The sequence below is a fragment of the Pelobates fuscus genome, chromosome 2 (assembly GCF_036172605.1).
Source record: "Pelobates fuscus isolate aPelFus1 chromosome 2, aPelFus1.pri, whole genome shotgun sequence".
Classification (NCBI taxonomy): domain Eukaryota; kingdom Metazoa; phylum Chordata; class Amphibia; order Anura; family Pelobatidae; genus Pelobates; species Pelobates fuscus.
In genome coordinates, this window is record NC_086318.1 from 86,722,539 (window position 1) to 86,749,644 (window position 27,106).

The window sequence follows — 27,106 nt, forward strand, 5'->3', positions numbered from 1 at the left end:
GTGGCGTGGTTGTGCGTCACAGGGAGTTGGAGGGCATGCTGCCTGGTTATTTCAGGAAGGACGGGGTACATCTATCCGATGTGGGTTCGGACTTGCTTAATTTGGGTTTCCAAGACGGTATTGCCCAGGCCCTGTTTATGTGTGGTGGGGGTCGCACATGTCCTTAAGGGGATCAAGTCATGTGCTGTGGCGGAATAGGGCGTGGGCTAAAAGAGGATTTAGGGAGAATTGGAAGTGGGCAGGCCAAGGTCTAGGCTGGTGTATGCCGGAGTGGAAAATGGTTGGTAGGTTCAAGCTCGTTGGTGGCTACGAACCTGGGGGTGTAGGGGTGTCTGGGTACACCCCTACAGTTAAACATATGGTTAAGGGGCCTCGTTGGTAGGCCATGTGTTAAAATGTTATGTTATTTGGAATGTTTATTATTGTTATTTGGTAGGGTCATTGTCGGGGGTATTGGGCAAGAAGGTCGGACGTAATTTAATACTTGGGACAATGACCCTAAATTGTTAAATTGTTTAATTTATATATTTAATTTAATAAAGCTGTGGACTTTATACTCCAACAGAAATTTGTGTCCAGGTGTCATTTTATTACGGGTTTAGCACATGCCGAATAACGACTGTGCACATGTCAAGAACCTGATTGAGAGACTGATCTCCAGATACCTCAAAGCTTACCGCTCAGGAGATACCAGTGGATTGGGATTTTGTGGCATTGAATTTGTCAAGAGAAACCCAAGAGAAGGTGATTAAGACAAGATGTTAAGACAACTCAAATGTCAATGGATACATAGATTAAAAACCCTCCACCCGAGAGGGTTACATGTGCAGGGATTGAAATTAACATCTACATTATTGTCTATGGGAGAGAAACACTTTGGTAGCCCTTTCCATTTTACCATCTTTTTATATCTATTGGTCTATTAAATACATTGTGTACTTAATTTTCTTTCAATAATCCTACTCATTACCTCGGTGTCAGATCTTACAGTTACAGGCTTTATATGTTATGTGTATTGTGGCTTGTATATATCAATTTTAGGTTATTATTCCTGGAGTGCTCCATTTGTGGACAGAATGTAGACATATTTATACTGTACATCATACAACCTTCATTGCAGAAGTTTAACCCCTTAAGGACCAAACTTCTGGAATAAAAGGGAATCATGACATGTCACACATGTCATGTGTCCTTAAGGGGTTAAGGTTCCATTTCTTACCATTCTGTTTGTATATTGTTCACTATGTTTTTTATGAACTACTGTAGATACGTCCCCTCCCTTGAGAATGATTAATGGCGTGTGTAATTTATACAAGCTTTATATAATGGGGACGCTTCTTAAATTGTTTTTCTAATACCGACAATTTGAACCGCACACGTGCAGCTACTAGTAGATTTGTCTACCCTCTCGCTCATGTAAAGAGCGATTCTATATACAGTTATTTATGTCTAGATTTAAATTTATGTTAAATTAGACCAAGGAGCTGACAAAACACTGGCCCTTTATAATGTGGCCTTTGAATTTCCACTTAATTTCAGGGGGGAGGTGGCATTAAGCAATATGACATCATCTTGGGCAGGCTATGGCCGCTTAAGCCCGGAAGAAATGGGGTATAGTTGCCACTATTGTTAGTTGCCGACTAAGGCCTGAAAGGTGCGTCAAAACTGCAGTTTTTTTTTTTTAAATCACTCTCACACTGTGATGGGGTTGTTATAAGGGTTTCTCTTTTAGAGGGGATTAGTATGTAGGGAAGTCCTCAAGTTTAGCTACAGTTCTCCGTAAACTTGCAGATTCCAGTGGTACCAGCATGTTTCCAACGTTATGATAAGCATGTTTATAATCATATATTTTATTTTCTTACGTTATAATTTATTCTTACTGTTGCTGGCTGATTGTCCAACTTGAATTGTATGTCCTTTTATTATGCTCATCTACTGATATATGACTATTTCTGCAGAATATTTGGAGCATTTTTTTTTTCAACAGGAGTTAGCCTGGAACAAAACTGACCAGATCCCTCCACAATCATTAACACTCAATGCTAGTAATATCACTCTGATTTGGAAACAGAACATCTGTGGACTGTAACACAACAGTGTACTGGCACCCAATATAAAGCTCTTACTATGGTTTTGAAGCATCTCAAATGTCATTCTTGTCTCATAGCTACTTCAGAACCTTTCAAGCTCAATGTCACATTAACAAAACTCAATGATGAGGTGTTTGATCACATTCTTGTTCCATTTCACTGGACACGGTCCTTCATCAAGGAGTGGGAGGACAATAGTGAAAAAATAAGGGTACAGGGGGAATAGGTTATGTCTCTTTGGAGATAATATTTATATAGCAATGCTGATATATTGGCTTACTTACAGAGAATTACAAACTTTAACCCAATTTGCTATGTAATTTCATCAGTGCAACACACATTTATTACCGTGATAAATCTGACTACACAAATTTCTTTCCTGTAATACATTTGCTACATACACTGCTCTTGTTATCGTATAAGATGTTTAATATCAGATACCATAGAAAGTCATGTACTGTTATATGACTATTACATAACTACTGTTTAATTACCTCAATATTATTCCTGTATTATTATTTCTTGATGAGAAGAAATATTATTGCATTTAATAAACTTTTGGCATGTGCAGAAGGTCATCTGAAGACATCTTCATCCCTGGTGGTCCAGAGTGTGGGTTTGGAAAAACATTAAGCAGCTTTTGATTTGTTATGGAAATGTTTTGAAGATCTCTAGAACAGTGGAAAGATTTCTTATGGCTCTCAGTCAGTTGTGAAACATACTGAATCCAGAACCTATCAAAATTATTATTTCTGGAGCTCCCTAACTTTTGATTAAATAAGCCACGGGTAAGTTTATTTTTGTTGAGTGGGGAAGCAGTAGAATAATTTGGTTTTATTCAGTAGGGCAAAGATTTTATTTCGTCATAATTATTGTCATTCCTTATAAAATTAGAGAGAATGCTAAATTTGAGTAAATTGCATTTTAGCCACACAAAATGAAGGCCCACATTGAGATCTGAAATATTACATGTTACATTTTATATAGAAGTTAAGTTTTCTTTTAAATAGGTTCACACTTGTCCCAATGAGGACTTGTTGAGGAGAGGTCACTACAGCAGTGTTGAACTACAGTCACTGCTGGGATTTCTGGGTCTCCAATTCCGATGATTGTCTGCCAGCCTTATAGTTCACAAAAATTGGTGACCACAGCTTTATAATCATTATTTACACACCGCTGTTTGCCATAGGAAACTGTATATCATTCTTAATGGGCTTAATCAACAAAGTGTAGAGAACAGGAAGGTGGCCTCATGTAAGGAATGATGCAACATTGCTCTAGTCCTATAGGTAGGCTACTGTAAGAAAGGCAAGGACAGGGAAAAGATTAACAAGCACAGCATATAACTCCATGCATAGATGTGTACTGAAAGCTTTACAGGCACGACTTCTACAATGTTCTAAGTACATCCTATGAATAAGGAGCTTAACAACTGGATTAGTAAATCATACTCTTGGTATGCAAATTCCTGGAAAAATAAGTAATTTTATTATTACACACAGACACACAAGAGCTCAGCCTCCAGTGAATTTAAGGCTATGTGACTAGTACAGGAATGGTTTTAGAATCTTGGACCAGACCATTCATGAGACAAGCTTTCTGTATGTAACGTGTAGGTGAGGAGCTAAAGTTTGTGTACTTGTTGTCATGGAAACAGTCTGCTCCAGCTTCCCTTCAGCAGTCAGACAGAACTTGCGGCAAATCTGTAGATTTGGACACATAAGACGTAAAAAAAAAAAATGAATAAAATAGTTTCACGAACCACATTAATATATGCATTCATAAACCATGATCACAGACTTCAATTAGTGTTGATGTCCTTGTGATCTGATGGGACGACAAAGACTCTAAGCAAGACATTAAGGAGCTATCAAATAACTACGTTAACCAATGTCTACTTTAATTTGGGTAAAATTAGGTGGGTAAGGGGGGTAAAATGAGTTGACAAATAATGCACCTTGTTTTACTGTAACAAAGGTCATTTATAAATCACTGCTAAAACCTCCCAACCTCTATTGAGTTAGTGCGTGGGATTAATATAGACCAATAATTCAACACTAAATGATCAAATAGCTGACATACTACTTCCAATCAAATACTCTAAGGGTCACTTTGATATAGAAGGTGTCCAAAAAGCGAAAATATGTATTTAAGCGCAGTATGCAGGCTTACAATATCACTCTACTGAAATAATTGGCACTTCTTAAGGTCAGGCATTAAAATAAGGTTTGACTTTGTCAAACCCATAGTGAGCCCATAGTTATGGCTGCCATAAAAGTATCATTATTATAATATGCAAGAATTTGTTTTACTTTGCTGCTTGCCTTAATTTGTATGTATTGCGTATTGAAATGTTTAATTAAAAGAAAAATTATTAAAAAGGAAAAATAAATCAATAAAAAAAAGTCAAGTGTGAGTGTTTGCAGATGACACAAAACATAAGGTAATACAGCATGGACATATACCTTGTCTGCAGAGAGTATTGGATACATCAGAAGGCCGAGCAGTAAATTGTCAGATTAGATTTAATGTCGATGATAATGTAAAGGACCTTCTCTGTGGCAGAACGTCAGTGGGACCTGCATATTCTGCTCAATTGTTATTATTGCTAATAAATATTACTAGCTGAGACCTGTAGAGCACTGCATGACGCATAACAAGGTGAATGAGAAGCACCTGTTTTGGGTTTACTGAATATGATATTGTTTCCCCTTTTCTTACCTGCTGGACATGAGGTTCCTTGGCAAAACTCATCCTGCTGAGCGAGTGTGACGTCAGAGTTAGCTGCTCTCCCTCCACTTGCCCTTCCTCAATCTCCACAACACCTGAGGACAAACAAAAGCTGTTCTAACAATGGCACTGTGGCTCCTCATAGTTATAATATTTTTATAACAGCAAAGGTGAACCTACAGACTGTTATCTGAAGAGTGGTAGATTGTTTTCTGTAATGTTATTTTAACCCCTACGTGTACCAAAAACTGCAAGAGTGCCCTACACCCAAAGGGGTGTTCTACTGGTTTTTTATTTAAAAAAAAAAAAAAAAAAATTCTCTATCATCCTCTCTCTCCTCTCGCCCCTACCCTAGCCCACACCACACTACGGCAAAAGGACCACGTAAGCGCCACTAGTAACGTAAGCATCCAAGACTAAGGAAGTCATAAGACCTTATCACAACTGGCAACACACCCCCCCAACACCCCCACCCAATTACACCCCACCAGAATAAACCACCTCCTAACCCCCTCAAATCCCCAGAACATGGCAAGTACCTGCAACCCCTGCACCTAATAACCTAGACTACCCCCCCGACGAACACAACATAAACCTAAAACTGTGCAAAACACGACGTATGTTGAATCCACCTCGCATACTGTACTTTATATATGAACAAAATTGATGCCACAATGTAAGATGTATAACTGATCACCGCACCAAAATGTCAACTGATGCATTGTTACTTATTTCTATGTCAACGCACAAACTAAATAAAGAATTAAAAAAACAAAAAACAAAAAAAAAAAACTGCAAGAGTGTCCTCTGTTAACATGTATTATCGGTCACTTTACTCAAGGTTATTTTTGCTCTATAGATACAGATAGATAAACAGATGTCTGATGTAAAAAATCCCTGTTCTTTGATCCCGAACACAGAATATCCTATATTACAGCCTAAAACAATCCCTGATACCGGTGTACTCAGGAACATAATATTTAGCTGCTTCAAGACTGGCTCTGACTATAAAAAGAACAACTTTGGTTACCTATATTCTGAGCACAAATAAATGCCACTTGATTGGTGCCAGGGTTGATTCGGATGAACCCACATTCTCTATGTAATGCTTTCCCGGTATCAGGGTTAGACGAACAAAACCTGCAAACATGACATTAAATGCACTTATTACACTGCACCTATTACACTGTGCATTATGGGTAAAACAGAAGATAAAAATGCAGAGTTTTGCACGAAAATAAAATGAGTGGTTAAATAAATATCAGGAAAGTCTCAGCATGCATCAAGCAAGTCAATTTATTGTGGTGTCATATGAGGGCTAAACATTGCTTTAAACCACCAGAATCCCAGGCCGTTCTCCATGAACATGTGGTTGTAATCTTGTTCTTGGCACTAATATTAAAATGTTGTTTTCTGCAGTCTACTTTCCACAAATAAGAAACAGCTTTGCAATCTAGTTTCTGATATACATTTAATGCAGAGATCATCTATTAATGTTGAAGCTAAAGATTGAGTCCACTTTTCACTCACGTGAAATTCAGCATTGGTTGTCCTGCATGAGAGATGACCGCTTCCTCCTTGTAGTTGAATGGGGTAATGGTTGGAAACTCGCCTTTCCCAGCTGGTTCAGACACCCAGGTTCCCAGCATCCAGGCCAGAGGGGAAATAGCTGGATTTAAAGGAGGCGCGTCTACAAAAACAATACAAATATGCAAAGTTCAGCATCGCATTAAACATAAAAATAGAAACTATACAATCTTTACAATCATCGTCTCCAAGCAGGAATGATTTAGGGGATAGGAGTGTTTGCCATTTACCATTGTAGCTGGTGGACTGCATACTGAGTTCTAGAACTGTGAGATTCATGGTTCTCTACCACCTCCTTGTGGTGAGTATTATTCATAGCTAAAAATGATATTCAATGGTTTCATGTAAATTGCAATTAAAAACTCAAACACAATTTTACATGGTCTCACTATAAACCATTTAAAGGACCACTCTAGTGCCAGGAAAACATACTAGTTTTCCTGGCACTATAGTGCCCTAAGGGTGCCCCCACCCTCAGGGTTCCCCTCCCGCCCGGCTCTGGAAAGGGGAAAAGGGGTAAAACTTACCTTTTTCCAGCGCTGGGCGGGGAGATCTCTACCTCCGATCCTCCTCCGTTCCGCCCCGTCGGCTGAATGCGCACGCGCGGCAAGAGCTGCGCGCGCATTCAGCCGGTCGCATAGGAAAGCATTTACAATGCTTTCCTATGGACGCTTGCGTGCTCTCACTGTGATTTTCACAGTGAGAATCACGCAAGCGCCTCTAGCGGCTGTCAATGAGACAGCCACTAGAGGATTTGGGGGAAGGCTTAACCCATTAATAAACATAGCAGTTTCTCTGAAACTGCTATGTTTATAAAAAAATGGGTTAACCCTAGCTGGACCTGGCACACAGACCACTTCATTAAGCTGAAGTGGTCTGGGTGCCTAGAGTGGTCCTTTAAAGGAACATTATGGCATTAGGAATACAATTGAGGAATACACTTTATTGAAGTTATTGCATCACAGGCAGCCATTACCATCAATTATAATCACCAATTTCCCATAGTGCTGTGGTTCTGTACAGTAAATATACATTTGATGGTATTTAGACACACTAACCAATTTAGACAAAAAAAGGTTGCAGGGTTGCAGGGATTACAAAAAGATCCTCCCAGTATTCAGTCCCTGTACCCCAAAGGAAAATAGTTCATAATTAAATGGCAGTAAATCGCCAATATAGAACCTACACGAAATATATGAAAAGTAATAAATTTTATTGACCCCTCTTAGGGAAAACAATAATAAATGAATACTAGTGATGAAGTGTACATACAGAGAAAGAGTAAAAAGTATATAGGAAACATCTGTTGTGTGCTATATGTGCAACACACTCTTTCAACTAAGCTCCAAAATTGGCTGCGGAGATAAACCGTGTAAAATGTAATTTATAAATTGCAACAATGTCTCAGTAGCCAATATAGTTGTTGGATTCATAGACTTAAGACGCTACAACCAAAAGGACTAAATGAAGGATTTTCCTTTGCACCATTTATTTAAACACTATGGCCATTTAGTATCAACTCTAGAACTACAATGGGTCTCCTTAAAATAGTGGATACACGAGAATATTCATTCAATCATATACTGGAAATATGACTTGGTGTTAAATTATTCATATGATTATATTTTGTGTCATATAGCAAATATAAATGTCATCCATCATGATTACCAGTATTCAAATGACTAACCAATGATCTTATACTCTTGTGAACATTCATACCCTTACAGACATGTAAGAAGCATTATAATCATTGACTACTTGCTACTTGGATTTTTATATACAATTGGACAATTCATTTCTTCCTGTATATGTTGCTGTGTATAAATGTAAATACTTCCACTGTATTCTTGCTCTTCTCACTCAATTACACTCTTTTTCTGCATTTTTTAATTTTAATTTAATTTTTATTTTCAATTATAACATAATCAACCATACAAATATCCTTAAATTATCAGCTCAATAATTCTGAAATATACTGTTAATACTTCATAACACGTCCTATCTTAGGATTTTTCTAGCATCCAGCTAGGTAAAAGGCAAATACAGGGTTAACTAGCGTTATTCCCTAGCAGAATGGATGCTTCTGCCACTCAACTACCCATTCCCCGCCCACTAACTGACGCTACTCGGGAGTGCCGATGACGTCAGGGATTCTATGGGCGGAGAATATGGGGTTTAAAATTGTGGCGCGATCTCCCATTCCGGTAGCGCCGAAACGCGCGTTGAGCTTTTAACCGAGACCACTTGGTCATAAACTAGTTTAGGCATCTGTTTGCTGCATTTCAAATTAGGAAGGTTCCGGTCACGTATTAGGACTTAGGGTTCCAGTCTGCTCCTTTTGAGGCTTCTTTTCTCGCTACTTTAGCAATTACAATTTAATGTTGATTCTCAGAATTGGGTCTATACACTAGAGCAGTGATCACACTACTATACTCTGAGCATTCTAAGTTATCAAGCCTCACTGGCGAGGTTTGTAGGAGTCTTTTCGTCATTCTAAATTTCCACCTGGCATTTTCTGTTTATAGGATGAGGGGCTTCCTTTACTTACACCCTATTAATTACTATTTGGGTGCTTTAGATTTTACCCTATATATCCTTTTATCACTACTATATATTTAATGAGGGGCTGTTCCAGATATTATAGTACTATTCCAACTGACTATTATTCTGACGATTTTTGCTTTAGTCAGAGCTTATGACCATTTTCATCTGGTTTATACCCCCAGTTCCACATTTTATCTTGATCGCAATCTGCTAACTTAGTGATTGGGTCTAAGGGGATTTCTATATATTCACCTCAAATTCTTGAGGTGACTAATACAGTGACTCTTTTCCTCTTTCTACACACCAACAACTATATTGGCTACTGAGACATTGTTGCAATTTATAAATTACATTTTACACGGTTTATCTCAGCAGCCAATTTTGGAGCTTAGTTGAAAGAGTGTGTTGCACATATAGCACACAACAGATGTTTCCTATATACTTTTTACTCTTTCACTGTATGTACACTTCATAACTAGTATTCATTTATTATTGTTTTCCCTAAGAGGGGTCAATAAAATGTATTATTTTTCATATATTTCGTGTAGGTTCTATATTGGCAATTTACTGCCATTTAATTATGAACTATTTTCCTTTGGGGTATAGGGACTGAATACTGGGAGGATCTTTTTGTAATCCCTGTTCAGTCTCTTTCTTTTTCCAATTTAGACAAAATCCCATCTGTGACATTAAATAAACAGCGGTGTAAATGTGGGTATGTAGAATACATATATTTATATTCATTTATATTCATAGTTGGCATGGAAGTCTAATGGATTAAAAAGAGCAGATGGTACTTTGCTATGCTGTACCATGTGAACTCTGGAATGTTGTAATTGGTGGTCTTGTCCTTATATGGCTAGGGTTATATTTAAAAGGTCTGATGTCATAATGGTCATCGCTATATAGAATAGGGGACAAAGGACCACTTGGTCTTGCTGTTGCTTGCTGCTGAGGTTGTTCTTCTTGTCCGACTGTCTAACTATGTAGTCTAACGATCCCTTCAGGAGTCCAGCAATTACCATCTGCTGTTCAACATCCATTGTTGTTTTATTATGTATCCGTAACTAAGAATAGACCTGAAGAAACCGTAAGTCAGATTGCGGATTAGTATTTTTGGTTAATATAGACGTATATCAACTAGGGATGTGCATGGGGAAAATATTCGGTTCGGCATTCTGAAATTCGGAACTTCGAATGTTCTCTTGCAGCCGCTAAGTAGATAACTCCCTAATTCCCAATTTAGGTCTTTCAGCCAAATCTACTAATACCAAGTAAAAATTACTTAGTATTAGTAAAGTCTGACCCTTCTCACTATACTGCGAGTAGGTCTATTAAACAATGAGCAGCTTGTGGATGCTCACTGTTAAAAAAAAACAACAAAAAAAAACTGTGTCCCCCCTCCCGAGGCTCGCAAGTGGGGGCTTTTAAACTGAAGGGGGGGATCTATTGCCACCCCAGACCCCACCCCTAAGCGGCGGGTGGGGGCCCTAAAGTAAAATAAGGGGACACACACATATTGTCCTTCCCCCCGGGGGCGGGGGCCCTAAAGAATAAGGGGGGGGACCTATTGTCCTCCCCCCTGGCCCCCACCCCTGAGCGGCGGGTGGGGACCCTAAAGTAAAATAATGGGGGGGGGGGAGGGAGGGGGGACCTATTGTCGTCCCCCCGGCCCCCACCCCTGAGCAGCGGGTGGGGTCTCTAAATAAAAATGTTAATCCCCCAGGTGTCTAGGGGTCCCCAATCCCCTAGTCACCCCCCCCCCCCTAGTCACCCCCCCCTCCCAAATTTTTTTTTATAAATCCTACCTACCCCCCACACCCTAAAAATAGTGAGGGGGGAACAATGACTAAGTACCTGTAAAACAAACAAACAAAAAAAAAACTGAATGACGAGCCTTTTTCCCCAATAAGATATATATATATATATTATATATAAAAAAAATATATATTTTAATCAACTGGAAAAAGACACAGAAGAAGCAAATTTATTACAGGGTAGTACTGAAAGAAGAGGAAAGGGATGGTCTTCAAGTTCATGTGGGTGGCTCTGAAGAACCCAATGTGTATATTTTCCTTTATTTCAATCTACTGTCCAAGTGAAGAAATGGATGCTGTTATTTCTACCTGCTGTGGTTTGTTCTTGATCAATAATTCGATATGTGTTCCATGCGCAACTCGGTATTATGAGTTTGTCTATTCTGTTATTTCGAAATGAGTAGAAAGTAGACCCACATCTCGCATGCCTCTTTTGTGGCTTTGCTAGTGTGGAGCGTATTTGCTGCCATTTTTTTTCATACAAGCAGATAATAGATATCTGGTGTATCAGGTCTGTAGTCTTTCTGTTGTGACTGTTTTGCCAAGAGCGATTTCACTAGAAGGTCTGAGAACACAGTCTCTGAAGCACAGCACATTGGACATATTGCAGCAGATCTCCTTTACCACACTGCCATGCAGCTCGAGGTCGGGTCACGTATCCCCAATTCTGTATATCTAACGCTGTAGTGCTAGTTGTAGTCAGACTCCCCCACCCTCAGTGCAAAAAATAAAATTTAAATTAAAAGATTTATCTTTTTACAGCACCGAGGCTCCCTTACTCCTGTTCATCTCTCCACCTCCAGCTGAGTCACTGAGCAGCATTGGGGACCTAATGAGCATGCATGGTGAGCCCTGTGCGCACATTCAAACTTTCCCATAGGAAAGCAGTGAATCAATGCTTTCCTATAGGGTTTCTCCTTTTATGAGTTTTACGCTATCAGACCTCTAGTGGCTGTCATACTGGCAGCCACTATAGATGGACTTGACCTTGCAATGCAAAAATTGCAATTTCTCATAAACTGCCATGATTTACATTGCAAGGCTAAGGGGACAGGGACACCGCACCCAGATCATATAATTGAGATGTAGTGGACTGGGTGACTACAGTGTTCCTTTACTGTAAGGATTCTGTTCAGCCATCCTTGATAAGCAAGGCCACATTATCTAATACAAACCATGAACTGTCAAGATATGCAGCTGGTTAGGTATAGGAACAAGCTGAGACAGCCGTATTTTAGGCAATGTGTCCCACTGAAACATCTCACAGACCACCAGTTGCTTTTACTTCCTTGTAACCAAACATTTTTTTGAAACTCAAGACATGCAAGATGTTCATGGTTGCTGCTTTCGACTCAACCTGATGTCCCATGCCAATCTTGTGCATAAAAAAAAACAAAAAACAAAACACTGATTGGTTCATAGTCCTCTCCTCCTCTTGCACCATGGAATGAATAAAGATATTGCTGGCACAAGCACTGGGATAAATGTGAACAAAAAGGTATCTCATGCCTAAATGCAAAGTCTAGGCCAAGGGACTTGGAGACAAAATAAGTAATGGATCCCAATACTCCTGCTAAGTATATCCGCGAAGAATCTCCCAAGTGCCATAGTGATTATAGCTCTCAGTCCCCCAAACATTAGCCTAGACTTAATGAAGGGGTAACATGATCTGTTTAATCCAGGCTCAATGGCCTGCTTTTATACAATACAGGGACACAGTAAACACGCCCATGACACTCCCATAAACACACCCACAAAATGTCCCCAAAATGCCATGTCACCATGGCTAAGCATAAAATGACTAATTATAAAAAAAACACACAAAATTACATATTTCACATAGAGGAACTCCCATAGTTCATACATCCCCCAATAGCCTGGATCTGAACTCCCAACATATCCGAAAAGCGTTCAGATCCCACGAACAAGTTTTAACCGACCGCTCGTGAGGCGCCCGCCCAAAATAGTTCCATAGTTTGAGGTAGCGGTCGGTCATGTTCGGGAGTTCCAAAATATACGAAAAGGAGAACGGTTCCCCTGGCTCAATGGTAGCATTTGTTCGTGAGGTCCATACGAACAAACCTACCGAACAGCGCTCTCCTAGCTTGCCGGACAAGGAAGCAGGCGCTCGCGTAGTTTCACTGGTGTTCGCGCCCTTGAGTGTCCCTCTTGGAGTTCCAGACACTCGACGACCAGGTCCCGCTGTCTGCTTTCATGCGACAAGAAGGCCGCCATTTACTCCACCACGTGGCGTTCGGTTATACTAACGGCGGCCACACAGAGAGAGCACTTAATTCTTGCGTTTTTGTTTTTTTTTTAAACTTAATGAGCCAGGGGGTGGTCGGTGTTCGGTACTTTATAATACTGAATGTGAGGAAGGCATAAAACAAAGTTTAGAGGGGCGTGGTCTGAAGCCGGAGCAAGATGGACGTGTCCTCCTGAAGCTCCGTTAGGACCACGATGCCATAAGCTTACAATAGCGCTAAAAACACTGACCTGGACGAGAAAATAACCGGGGGAGCCATTATGGACAGGCGGGCACCGAAGAAACAGTCCAAAAAGCCATCGGAACACGGAGCCACGGTGACTGATCTGTTTGCGGCCTCCCGCGCCATGCGATCGCAAGCCCAAGATGGCGGACGGGAAAGCCCGATGGCTCCGAGATCACCCTCTAGCCCGGGAGCGGCGGCGGCCTCGGAAGTGTCGGAAGCTAATACTGCGCAAATCCTAGCAAAACTGGCGGAGGTTCGCGGTTACTTAGCTGCGGAAATCACCAGAAACACACACGAGGTCAAGGCCGAAATTCAGGCCTTGGGAGCGAGGACGGCGGTGCTGGAGCAGCGTGTGGAGTCCACGGTCGTGGCCCACAATGCCGCTACGGCTCAGATTAACCAGCTGTCTTCCAGATTGACCGCGGCGGAATCTGCCCTGGACGACCTGGGGAACAGGTCCAGGCGGAACAACATCAGGCTTCGGGGTCTACCCGAACAGGAAGGTGAGGGCCCGCTGCTGGAAGTGGTCACTAAGATCCTGAAGCCTTTGCTGCCGGACATGCCGGATAATCAGTGGCATATCGAGAGAGCGCACAGAGCTCTCAGGGCAAGAAGAGCGACTGACAACCGCCCGAGGGACGTGATTATTAAGTTTCTCTTCTACCAGACGAAAGAAGCCCTGCTGAAGAGGAGTAGAGAGGGCCCAATCAGGTATGGCGGGGTAGAACTCACCCTGTTTCAAGACCTGACACCGGCCACACTCCAAAAAAGAAGGCTGTGGCGCCCTGTGACGGGGCTCCTACAGAGGCATGGAGTGAAATACGCTTGGGGCTTTCCATTCCGTTTGTTGGCGTTCCGGGATGGTCGCACCAAAACCTTGTACGCGGACGGAGACCCGGCGGCGTTTCTGAGGAGCCTGGATATCCGAGACCAGATCGAGCTGTCGGAGCTTCCTCCTGCCGTAGAGGAGCTGCGTCCCCTCCCCGGTGAGTGGGACACGGCGGGTGAGTGAGTCCCGGTGTGGTAGGCCGACCCGGATCCGGCGGTGGTTGGCGGAGAGGAGATCGGGTTTTTTGTCTCTCCACTCCGGAGGGGGGGCTCTTAAGATGCGGATGGTATGGCGGGTTTTTGGAGCCTAATTTCCATTGGGGCTCACCCAGTGGGGGCATGGTTGGGGAGCTCCCGTGAGGGTCCCTGAGAAGGCCCTCGGGCCCGGGTGGGTTCGTGGAGCACCTATTCCCCTTATTGGGTGGGTTAGGGTTGCTGAGACATGACGCCCCTTCATTGATTATGCGTGCCCCCTATGTTTTTTCTTTATGGGCTGCACGCCGGGGTGGTCAGATTCACCGTTTATTTTTATATTTCTGTTTTCTCATGTTGGGGTGCGGGGATCGGAGAGGATCGGGACTGGGGGTCATTTGCTTCCTAGCCAGCATCTCAAAGTAGACTACGGAACTATCATGCCTTTAGACGATATTGTCCCCCCCCTCTCCCTTTTTCTTTTTTTTTTTCTCTCTCCCGGGCTACTGTTTTTATATAACCCACGGCCGCAAGGAGGGAGGTGGGGGGATGATGTCTGGCTACTGTTATGTATGTCGCTATGTACTTTTTTGCGCAATTGTATTGCGTTGTATTATGTTTGCACGGGTGGGGGACGGAACCGTGGGGAGCCGGGTAGGCAATAGGGCCCTAGTTTTTTGAGGTGAAATTGCTATGGTTGGCTTAGATGGTTAGGCCCTACAGGGGGCATGGAAGCGTGGGCTCGCTCTCTCGTCCCCGTATGGGTGGGGGAGGGTGGTGTCTGGGCCGGAGCCACGAGATGGCGCCGGGATCCCCCTAGGTAGTATGGGGTAGAGTGACCTTCCCCTCCCTGCTCCTGGCCCCTCCTATCCCCGGCTTGGGAACGTAGTCTCACCTTGGGGGACGCCCCTCCGCACCGGCGGCCATCCGCCCGAGTTTATTCTTGCACTATACCTATGTACTCATTCGTTTATTTCTTTTGCAGCACTCTCTCAGCACCGGGTTATTCGTTTATTCATTGCCTTATATTAGGCTTGCTTTATTGGTGTGTACGACTTCTACTTAGCAAAAAAAAAAAAAAAAAAACTATATATCTTATATTAGAAAAAAAAAAAACAAGAATAATAGTTAATAAAAAAAAAAAAAAAAAAAAAAAAGAAAGAAAAAAAAAAAGGGGAAAAAAAAAAAAATACAAAATAAAACAACAAAAAGAAATACATTTGTTCAATTACGATTAATACCTTCTCAACTATGTCTCCTCTGGTTATGCATATTGGAGCATAAGATATTAGATACTCTGGCTCATTTACTCGGTTTTGTTTGCCCTCCCTGCCGTTAAGGGTTATGCAGGGTCTGCAGTGTTTTTTTCCTATATTTAACTTCAGTTGGCACTCAAGTAGTGCCATTATTGGCTGGTCCATGTCCCGAGCATCCCAGAACCTTTTCTTAGTTATGGGGATGACGGGACATATACCCCGGATAAGCCTGGCTTTAGGTAAGACCAGGCGACTTTTGTACAATATGTTATGTTGTTCTTCCTTCTTCTTCTCTCTACTTTTTCTATTCCCTCTCCACTCTGCCCTTTCCCATCATATCTCTCCTCTGGGGGGGGAATCGAGGAACGCCCTCAGTATCTTGGCCACAGATGGTAGTGTCGGTAGGCTCCACAATAGCGATATTCCACAAGATGAGTTATGCCTGTGAAACTAATGTCCCTTAATGTTAAGGGTCTAAATGCCCCTAAAAAGCGACGTCTCATGTTTCGGGAACTGAAGCGCATGAACCCGGATATAGCCTTCCTGCAGGAGACGCACCTGCCGAAATCAGCTAAGTTTGCCCTTAAAGATCATACATTTCGAACCTCGTTTGAGGCCAGAGCACTCAATAAGAGGAACGGGGTAGCTATTCTTATACATCATAGATGCCCGCTCAGGGTTAGCAAGGTCAGTACGGATCCGAGCGGACGCTATGTTTTAGTATCAGGGTCCTTACACTCTCACACTATCCATGTTCTCAATCTCTACGCCCCTAACGAGCAGTCCAGGGAATTCTGGACAGAGATGACCCGCGTGGTCAACTCGCTGCCACATGGTATGGTCATCGTAGGGGGGGATTTTAACGCGGCTCCATCCCCAGCAATGGACAGGGGGCCCTGTAGGGGAGCTCCGAGATCGCACAAACGGGGAGGGCAAGATAAATTGTTACACACTTTTATACAACACACTGATTTGCTGGATATATGGAGGGCTCAACATCCAGACGATACTGACTATACGTTCTACTCGCCACCTCACGACACGTATTCAAGGATAGACCTGTTTCTTGTAAACTCACTAACTGTTCCCAGGGTATCAGAGTCCAGGGTGGGGTCCATAACCTGGTCGGATCACGCAGATATCTCCCTAACCCTAGACAGGCTAAGCGCGGCGTCCCCTTGGTCGTGGCGGTTGAATACGTCTCTACTCCAAGATCCAGCTATTGTAGAGATTATTCGTTCGGAACTCAGGGACTACTTTGAAAGGGAAGCGGAGTCAGGAGTTACGAAGGCTACGGTGTGGGCAGCCCATAAGACGGTCATTAGGGGTGTACTGATCAGAGAAGCGACGTTGAGGAAGCGACGTAAATTTCAACGATTGGCCACATTACTGGAAGCATTGAGAACGGCGGAAAACAGACACAAATCGGACCCTACGCCTGCCAATTTGACATCATTGCAGAACATAAGGATCTCGATTAGAGAAACGCTCCTGGATGATACCGCAAGGGCTATGATATGGGCCAAGCGCACCTTCTATGAGAAGGCGAACAAGATGGATACCTTGCTAGCTAGATCCCTTCGACCACGGCAAAGGAGCACACACATTACGAGGATCAAGAATGAAGCGGGTATCTACCAGACAAACCCCACAGACATAGCCACGGTGTTCTCAGATTTTTACGCTAAACTTTATAACCACTCTTCGGAAGGCGCCACGGACACGGGCCGGGAACTAGAAGGGATTCAGAATTTCCTATCTGGATTACGACTCCCTAAACTAGAAGCAGCGGTTTCGAATGTACTGGGAAGCCGTATCACGGGAGAGGAGATAGACGCGGCAATATCCGCCTTGAAAAGCAACAAAGCACCTGGACCTGATGGCTTTTCGGGGAGCTACTATAAAACCTTCCGGGAAGAACTCCTCCCTCACTTGGAACCCTGGTTTAATGAGTTGATGGATGGGGGGACGCCTGATAGAGATATGTCCTTGGCGAATATCGTTCTATTGCCCAAACCTGGAAGGGACGACTCGGTCCCGGAGAACTTTCGCCCTATTTCCTTGATCAACCACGACTCAAAGATCTTGGCAAAGGTGCTTGCGGGCAGATTAGGCCCACTCCTTACGGGTATGATTCACCCGGATCAGGTGGGCTTTATACCTGGGAGACAACTTTTCGAGAACACGAGACGCAATATAGATCTCATAGGGAGGCAGGTCACGAAGGGCACCCCGACACTACTGTTGTCCCTAGATGCCGAAAAGGCATTCGATAGAGTGAAATGGCCTTACTTATTTGAGGTGTTGCGACACTATGGCGTGCCGGCCCCGTTTATTACAACTATTCAAGCTATGTACTCCAACGTTAGGGCACAGATTCAAATTTCGGGAGCGCGAGTCGAACCGTTCCACCTGAGCAATGGTACGAGGCAGGGTTGCCCTCTTTCACCGCTGCTATTCGTGCTCTCGCTGGAGCCCCTCATGCAGGCCATACGAGAAGCTCCTGATGTTAAGGGTATCTTGGTGGGAGACACACAATACGTTGTTTCGGGTTTCGCAGATGACGTCTTGTTGACGTTAACAGAACCGGAGGCCTCCATGGAGGCACTGACTAGGATGCTGGAAGCATACGGGGAGGTGTCGGGATATAAGGTCAACCTGCATAAATCGAGCGCGATCCCCTTAGGTATGACGGACGAAGACGCAGCGTCTATAGGGAGGACCTATCACCTACGGATAGAGAAGGACCAGATTAAATACCTGGGCATTTGGTTGACAGCGGACCCCTCTCAACTCCATAGGCAAAATTATATCCCACTGATTAGACAGTTGATAGCTGACATGGAGACATGGGTAGACAAGCCGATCTCGTGGATCGGAAGATTGCATTCAGTAAAAATGAATGTGCTGCCTAGGATACTTTTTTTGTTCCAGGCTCTGCCAGTCCACTTGAGTAAATCCGCCTTGGGACCGCTTCAACAGGCCATAGGAAGGTTTATCTGGCAGAATAAAAGGCAAAGGGTTTCCCGCAACGTCCTGTATAGGGCAAAAGACAGGGGAGGCCTTGGTCTCCCGAACTTATATTTTTATTATGTGGCGGCTCAATTGACTCAGATTGCACTGTGGCACTCCCCCCCAGGGGAGCGGAGGTGGGTGGATCTGGAATCCACCATGATGGGCCCAGATAGACCACAATTTCTTATGTGGATTCCTAAGGAACATAGACCAGCAGATCGAGTGGATTGCGCAGCGATTCACACTTCCCTTAGGGTCTGGGACGCTGCAGTACTTAAATACAGACTGGCTTCTGTACCATCACCCATGACCCCATTTTTGCGAAATAAAAAGTTTATACCGGGCATGTGCCCTCGAGATTTCAAGGGTATAGAAAACTCAGGATTACAGCGGTTGTGCGACCTCTTTGAAAACGGCACCTTCATCACATTCGATGCACTACAGAGCAGAGCTCCTCTGCGTCCCTTTGATTACTTCCGGTACTTGCAGCTCAGAGATTTTGCCCGGGGTTTCAGGATCAAGGCGGCTGCAACGATGCAATTAACATTCTTTGAAAAAATGTGTAAGAGGGAACAGTTCCCTACGGGCCTGATCTCGTGCTTGTATTCCCACTTGAGCACAAGTACGCTAGAATGGGGTGACATCACATACATACATAGGTGGGAGGCAGATCTTAACGAGGTATTGGAAGGAATAGAATGGCAAGAGATATGGGAGGCCGCGGCAAAATCGTCGGTGTGCGTCTCGCTGCAGGAACAATCCTATAAGACGTTATTCAGGTGGTACACAACCCCAGTAACGCTGCACCGGATGGGCAAAAACCCGACGGACCTCTGTTGGAGAGGTTGCGGTCACAAGGGCACGTATATCCACATGTGGTGGGAGTGCCTGGAGGCGCAAGCCTATTGGAAACGAGTAGCTGCTTTACTGAGGGAAATTTTAGGCAGGGAAGTGAGGCTAGACCCGTGGGTGTTCCTACTGTCTAGATCCATAGATGGTTGGACGAAAATGGAACAGGCCCTTGTCCAAAAGATAAATCTGTCGGCTAGGAGAGCTCTGGCGCAGGTATGGCTACAGGGGGAGACCCCTACGATAGCGACGGTGATACAAAAAATAAAAGACACCTTTCTGATGGACAAGTTGACAGCTCGGGTGAGGGGGACAACGAAGAAATTTGACAAACTTTGGGGCCCCTGGATAGATTGCACTGTCAGCGATTAAGACGGTAGGGACTGATTGGGGCGTCTAGATGTTACTAGGGGACCTCTGTGTTAGGCGTTTTTTTTAGGCGGACTAGATACGACCTACAGGGAGAAGAACTAATTAATCCTGTATGAGATAGTGGTGAGCGGGCATCATACCCCTCACGAGGCTTCGTGAGGGGCTTCACTCCTCGGATACCCCCCCCTCCCCCCCCCCCTCCTCCTTCTCTCTCTATCCCATTCTCTAAGGCCCCGACCTCTCGGGCTCTACCTTTCATCTTTCTCTTTTCTCCTGTCTCTTAATCTTCTTACGGCTGAGCCGCACGTAGCGGAACTATTTTTGAGTGACACTAATGCTACAGGAAAGGTAGTACGCTGGGGTGCTAAACTCTATCGAGATGCTTCTTTCCTCAAATTTGCGATGGAGGTGCGGCCGACCTTATTCATCGGTTAACCGATTACTGTTTTATATAATAACAAAAAAGCCAGGCGGAACATCCAAGCTCCTGTGGGGTTTTTGATTTCTGTGGTGAACGGGAGTTGGGCATGCTTATGGGGATACGAGACAGGGTGACCTGGAAATTCATGCTAGTTCACTCCTCTTGTTGGTATTTCATGTAACGGTATCAATATACTTGCTTTATGTTTGGAATTTCTGTATTACTGTGCATGTATTGCTTGTGATGTTTTGCACTGGAATAAATAAAGAATTAAAAAAAAAAAAAAAAACAAAGTTTAGACCGGATTCCCGAACTGAGGAAGACTGGGAAGGCAAAATAGGGGTTTTGTCACACACATCCTCGAAAATGGCTGTGTTGCTCTCAACTTCCATGTCTGTGTATGTAAAACGTTACATGCTTGGGAAACCAGACCTTGTGGCTCAGTAGCCCCTCAATCTTTAACAGCACTTCAGAGCAGAGGATCAATGTTTCTACATGTCACACTATATGGCTCCTACACTTTATTTTAAACAGAGGCTGAGAAGTGACCCATATTTATAGTATATATAAAAAAAAAAAAAAAAAGTATTCTCCAGTTAGTGTAAATTTTCTAATTAAATGGAACTAGCCACACTATATATATATATATATATATATCCAAAGGTAGTAAAGGGAGCACACTAGGTCTTGTAAATAGTGCAAAAAAGTATTTATTGCATTCAAAAGGAATACAACGCTGTGGTACAGCAAATCAACGTTTCGACCCTGCAGGGTCGAAACGTTGATTTGCTGTACCACAGCGTTGTATTCCTTTTGAATGCAATAAATACTTTTTTGCACTATTTACAAGACCTAGTGTGCTCCCTTTACTACCTTTGGATATATAAAACGCGGGATTGCACCTAGGCTCAGAATACCTAAATTATAAACACGGAGGAGTGCCTGGCTTGGGTATTTTGTATATATATATATATGTATATATATATGTATAAAGCATTCCTTGTTTTATATTTCTAACCTCCAACCCCCTCCCCCCATTTTTAATTCAAAGTAAATTAACAAACCCATTAAAATAAACATTTTGCAGTGCGATAACTTATTCCTCAATACAGCTTGTTCCTCCTCCAGTCATGCTAACAAGAGAAGGATTTGGGAAACACGGCACAAGTGTGTTAAATGCTGCAATTCTCTAATCCAATGATTGTGTATAAACCTTGAAACCAATGTTTCTAAACAAGAAGCACTGGATGCACACACATTAAATGTCAAATAGATTTAATAAGCAAATCATAAGAAGCACCTAGCGGATGTCTGTCTGACAGCCTGCAAAGTGAAAACAGTGTCTCAGCAGTTAACAGCAGCAAGGCTACAGGAGCAGCATCTACACCCCCAAAATTACTTAATTAACATGAAGTTTTTATGGTGCTTAGACTGTCCCTTTAACATGAACACATAACCATAAACCTCAGGATTCCTTGATTTTTACTTCCTTGTAGCCACAGGCTAGTCCATGTTTAACAGGCAGAAATAACTGCACAAATGTGCACACATAAAAGAAATCACATTACAGCATCTACTCCTCTATAATTGCAATAGTTTGCAGAGACAGAGTGTACCTGAATCTACTGCACTGGACATTTTCCTTCACTGCTTGCAGAAGGCAGGAAGGAAGGTCACACATACAATGCATTGTGGGAGATATAGTTTCATGTTACTCTCTGGAATACAGTGACAGGTTCCTAGAGAGCATTACATGCTGTTCACCTGATAAAACCACTTATTTACACAGAATGTGACAGATTGTTGAGGGCTAATTGTAAACAGACTAAACAACAATTTTGCAGCAGTTCTATATATTATAATAGCTAGGACACACAGCTCACAGCTGAAAATATGTCTGTGCAGCTAAACATATTTAAAAGTGGTAGTAACAAATTAAAGGGACACTCCAGGCACCCAAACCACTTCTGCCCATTGGAGTGGTCTGGGTGCCAACTCCCACTACCCTTAACCCTGCAACTGTAATTATTGCATTTTTCAGAAACTGCAATAATTACCTTGCAGGGTTAACTCCTCCTCTAGTGGCTGTCTAGTTCCTGCTTCATATTACAGGTTTTCTGTGCTAGAGCGTCGCTGGACGTCCTCACGCTGTGTGAGGACCTCCAGTGTCGCTCAATTCCCCATAGGAAAGCATTGAAAAGCATTTTCAATGCTTTCCTATGGAGAGCTCTAATGCGCATGGGCGGTGGGCGGGATCAGTCTCCGACGTCGGCTGACGTGATGAAGAGGGGGGAAGTGGCGGCGACCCGAAACCACCGCCGAGGCACAGCGGCGGGGGTCTCAGGTAAGTCACTGAAGGGGTTTTCACCCCTTAAGCAACCGGGGATGGGTGGTGGTTGGGAGAGGGGACCTGCAGTGCCAGGAAAACGGATTGTTTTCCTGGCACTGGAGAGTCCCTTTAATATAAATAACATATAGGAAAAAGCAGCTGTCTCTTATGGCTTTTTCCATTAAGAAAACCTGTGTTTTAGAGAGAACATCTAAATGGAAGCATTATCAAAAAAAGGAACCTGCTCATTTGAGTTGGAGTATCTATGTAGCTATCATATATATCAATATAATATACAATTCTCGGAAATGTCGATCCAAAACAGCTGGAGGCTAAATGTTGGACATTCCTGTATATATTTAAATTGCTGTTAAAAATTCTAACTGTCCCTGCTAAACAGTTATATGATAGCAATCACAATTATTCATTTTTTAAAAAAATGCGGTTAAAAATAATGCTGCTCAGCTCAGAGTTGAGTTTATCTTTGTTGAAACACTTTCTGTTGAGAGGCCTTAAGAGTACATGCTGTGGACTGTAACTCACAACACTGTAAGTCAGGCAACGTCATAACTTTGTCTGCCTTAATGGGATACTGAAAGGGTAAATTTCAGTTCAGCTGAATCATAAGACTAACAGCCCTAAACATTGCAAGGACATCACATGCGTAGTTTGGCACATGACCCTCTTTGCTCCTCCCTTTTCTAAGAAGACCCTAACTCTACACCCTTCTATACTAAAAAAAATCCCACCTATTACACCCCCCTAGATAAATGCTAGAGCTATGATTTGTTATATGCTTTCACCATGCTGTTTGCACAAGTTGCTCATGATGTTAGTTAATGGTTGTCAATATTTGATTGGTAATTAAATTGACACTTTTATAAATTATACTGGTTACACCCCCTTGCTTTTCAAGCAGGTAATGTTACTTACTGGCTTGGTTAGCTTATTGCACTGAATTCTAGGGGCAGCAATTGTCAGGAGCACCTTATTGATCTGCATTGGAAGTCTGTGATTGGACAGTTGCATAAAGTCTGGGCGGGGTTAGAAGGGGAGGGCTTGCAAAGGCTGCAGACAAGAGAACTGCAGTTTTAGCAAGCTGTTTATAGCTAGAACTCCAGTTAAAAATGCATCATTATATCCATGTAAGTTTTCATTTGGGGTTTACCTACTAAACAGTGATTATTTATTCTGTATTTGGGCAGTGGAGTGTCCCTTTAACCCCTTAAGGACGAAGCCAATTGTACAAGTTCTAATCAAAACAAAACCTGGAATTTGAGCTATATGTCTGTTCAATCATAATTTACCTCTTTCATACTAAGTGCATGGCCGGACTGGGGAAAAAAATATGGCCCGGGCATTTTTTTATCACAGCTGCCCACTAAGAATGGAGCGGGGCAGAGAGGGTGTGTTTTGTCATCACTAATGACAAACACGCCCCCTCTCAAAGTGAGCATGTTGGTTCAATGCTCTTCCAGGGCAGACCATGCGCAGAGCTCTGCTGAAGAGCTCTAGCATGAGAAAAAAGCCCTGTATTTGTTCTGCACAGCGCAAGCAAATTTAATAACATGCTTGCACTGTGTTTCCTTGCAACTTGTCTCTGGTGTCTCTATTAATGGATACCAGGAGACAAAAATGCCATGAAAGAGTATTGTCCATGTGTTTGGATCCTGCTTGTGGTATTGCGTGTGTGTAGAGTGAGCTGTGTCCAGTCTTTTCTAGTAGCCACTTAGTCACAAACCATGGCCAAAGTTAGCATTCATATTTGTTATTGCATTTTTCATCCACAAACGGCACTTGCACTGATGAAATCTTTGTCATGATACGTTTTACTGTTTTGAAAGACTTGATACCGGAGAAACTGACGGAAGCCAAGCACAGAGAGATGGACACAGGTTTCTTCAGGAAGGAAGAGATTCTTTATTGGATCACCGATCGGGACTCAGAGGGACTAGCGTCACCAAAATACAGCAAAGTCTGAGTACTGAATACATAGAGTACATTCCTTATATAGCACTGTAGCTCCTCCCACAATTAACTACACCCACACATACCCTTAACCTATTTAATGAATAGAGTCTAAACTCATCCATCCGGTCTAACCACGTGGCTCATCTGATACAAAGGAGAGGGACGCGTAATTCCAGTTCTTACATTCCTGCACCTGGTCAGTACAGTGATGACAGTATCTTAGCTACGTGTTATTAACTAACTGATACTACAAACACATATACATACATATGCCTTGTGGCAATCTTAGCCTGCTAAACTTGTATTTTACTGGAATTACATCACATTCCCCCCTTTGATGCCTCTGATATTTCACAATTACTTGAGGCATCACTTAACCTTGGTTTGCATATACCTCAGGTTACCATGAACCAGACCAGACTTATCTTATGATGTGAATCTTCAACATTCATCTTCTTGCATTGGTTCTCCCTGATCTAGAGCCTTATACTTATATATCGCCATTATCTGTGCAGCAGCCTTCCTCTCTGCTATACTTCCTATCAGGCTTTGCACAGACCTAACTACTAAGGGTATAAGACACGGTAGGAGTAGACACAACAGTAAAATCAGTAGGACTCCACCTACCACTGCCTTAAGCCCTCCAAACCACTCATACCAGCTACCAAACCAACTACTTGGATTGTACCCTTTCCATACCTGAGTAGGCACATGCGCTAGTTTAACCATATGGCTAGTAAGCTCAGCTATTGCTTGCCCTTCGTCATCTATTTGAAGACAGCAATTACTTAGGTTAAACTTCCCACATACACCTCCCTCTACTGCCAAAAGGTAATCCAAGGCTAATCTATTTTGGTAGACTGCTGTCCTCATCCTGGTGTTATGCTTCGCTAGAAGATTGAGCGCTTGTGATGTCTCATTTGTGATAATCTCAACCACCGCCTGTAATCTTATAATACGGTTGAGCATATAAATAGGGGTTCTATAACCAAAGGTACCATCCTCAGCCCACGTGGCTGGCCCATAGTAATCTATAATACGCTGGGGAGGCCATTCATCATCTTCCCAGGCGCCTATCTCTATGGGTCCCCTTTTCTTCCTATGATTCACATCATACACTTTAACACCTAAAGTCTCACCTGTTTCAATCGGTAACAAGAAGAAGGATGGTTTGAGCATACCCAACACACATGCCCCTTCCCAGTCCTGTGGCAGCTCCGAATAGGCTTTCTTACCACAGATCCAGTACAAATTTGCTGGGGCTCTCCAAGTAGATGTGATGGATAGATCAAACCACACATCCTTTAAATTGGCATATCTAGCAAACGGGTTAGATGGTTCTGAGACATTTGAAGCCGACCACCAAGTTGTATTCTTTGTATCATCATCATAAGCTTTTTGCCCTAGACAAGTTAATTCTCCTACAGAAGTATTATACATTATTCCTTTCCTTGCTATGCAAACATAACCTATGATGGAGGTCTTTAATCTCCACTCAGATTTACCTCTAACACTCATATGATAATCGGCTTGTGTAGATATTAATTGGTCAACTGCCTCAGAACCGGACATTACCTCCTTTGCTTCCCAAGGCCATTGGTCTCCCATGTTAGTACCTCCACACACATAGCAGTTGGTAACATTAAGACTACCGGCAATACTTTCAGCTAAATCGATGAACAGGTTTTTAGCATTATGGGGGATCTTATTATCTATACTCATCTCTTCGTAAAAGGAATGGTATACTTGATGAGTCTGGGAGGATACCGTATCAGTCTCTATTCCTATAAACAATAATGTCCCAGGATCTAAACCCGTCCCGTATATTTGAAACCCAAATAAATTTCCATACTTATCTAAGAACTTGTCGGGGTTATTAATGAGTATATGGACTGGGTTGCATTCCATAGACTTACAATAAGGGCTAGTCGGCAACTTAGTCACTATCATGTCTTTGTCTACTGTCTGTCCCCAAGTTGCCCACCCCACACAAGACCAATATGGGCAAAAGTTATAATCTCTATTTGGGCATCTAGGACTTACATATTTATTTTTGCTACTGGGACAAATATATTTATCGTTAGACCCATACGTCCTCTCCCATCTAAGATCCCCACATACATTCCACGGCTTTCTACCACTCGATATCGCTTTACACGCATCAAATAGCAGAACACCCGAAGAATGTACGGATTCTAACACCGTTTTATTAATTAGGGTCCCCTGAGGATCTCCATTCCTGAGAGTCAACCAAATTGTACGAGGCTGATACTCCGGACTGAAGCACTTAGGTTCTCCTACTCCTAAATGGCACACACTATAATCTATATTTAAGTATCTACATCTCGATACATCTCCTTTACATTCGTATTGTGAATGCCAAATTAGGGTTTGGGAAATATGGTTACCTGTTCTCGTAGTCTTAATGCATACCTCACAGCTAGGAGTGTCGGTACCTCTACCTTCCTGAATATAAAAACACATATAAATAAACACTATCAAAAGCACATCTTTCGCCGTCATCCTCAGTCTTCGTCCGTGCGATGGCGCCTCAGCTTCCAGGATGTGAGGGGCTGCAGGGAATGGAGTTCTGCTCATCTTCACAGGTGTCCC

The 27,106-nt window shown here is 42.9% G+C and overlaps 1 protein-coding gene across 3 annotated transcripts in view; it reads right to left on the reverse strand.

Annotated features, from left to right (window-relative positions):
• Positions 1–3,555: 3,555 nt before the first annotated feature.
• THAP4 (THAP domain containing 4) overlaps positions 3,556–27,106 on the reverse strand; it is a 49,312-nt gene continuing 25,761 nt past the window's right edge. Inside the window, exons 1-5 of one of the 3 annotated variants that reach the window (XM_063442424.1) lie at positions 21,810–21,895; positions 6,351–6,510; positions 5,851–5,960; positions 4,812–4,915; positions 3,556–3,793 (exon numbers count right to left, since the gene is read on the reverse strand). In XM_063442424.1, the coding sequence (XP_063298494.1) occupies positions 3,674–3,793; positions 4,812–4,915; positions 5,851–5,960; positions 6,351–6,510; positions 21,810–21,831 (516 nt within the window). In that variant the 5' untranslated portion in view covers positions 21,832–21,895 and the 3' untranslated portion in view covers positions 3,556–3,673. Of the gene's footprint in view, positions 3,794–4,811; positions 4,916–5,850; positions 5,961–6,350; positions 6,511–6,637; positions 6,721–21,809; positions 21,896–27,106 lie in introns of those variants that run through there. The other 2 variants (XM_063442423.1, XM_063442422.1) reach the window with 2 other exon arrangements.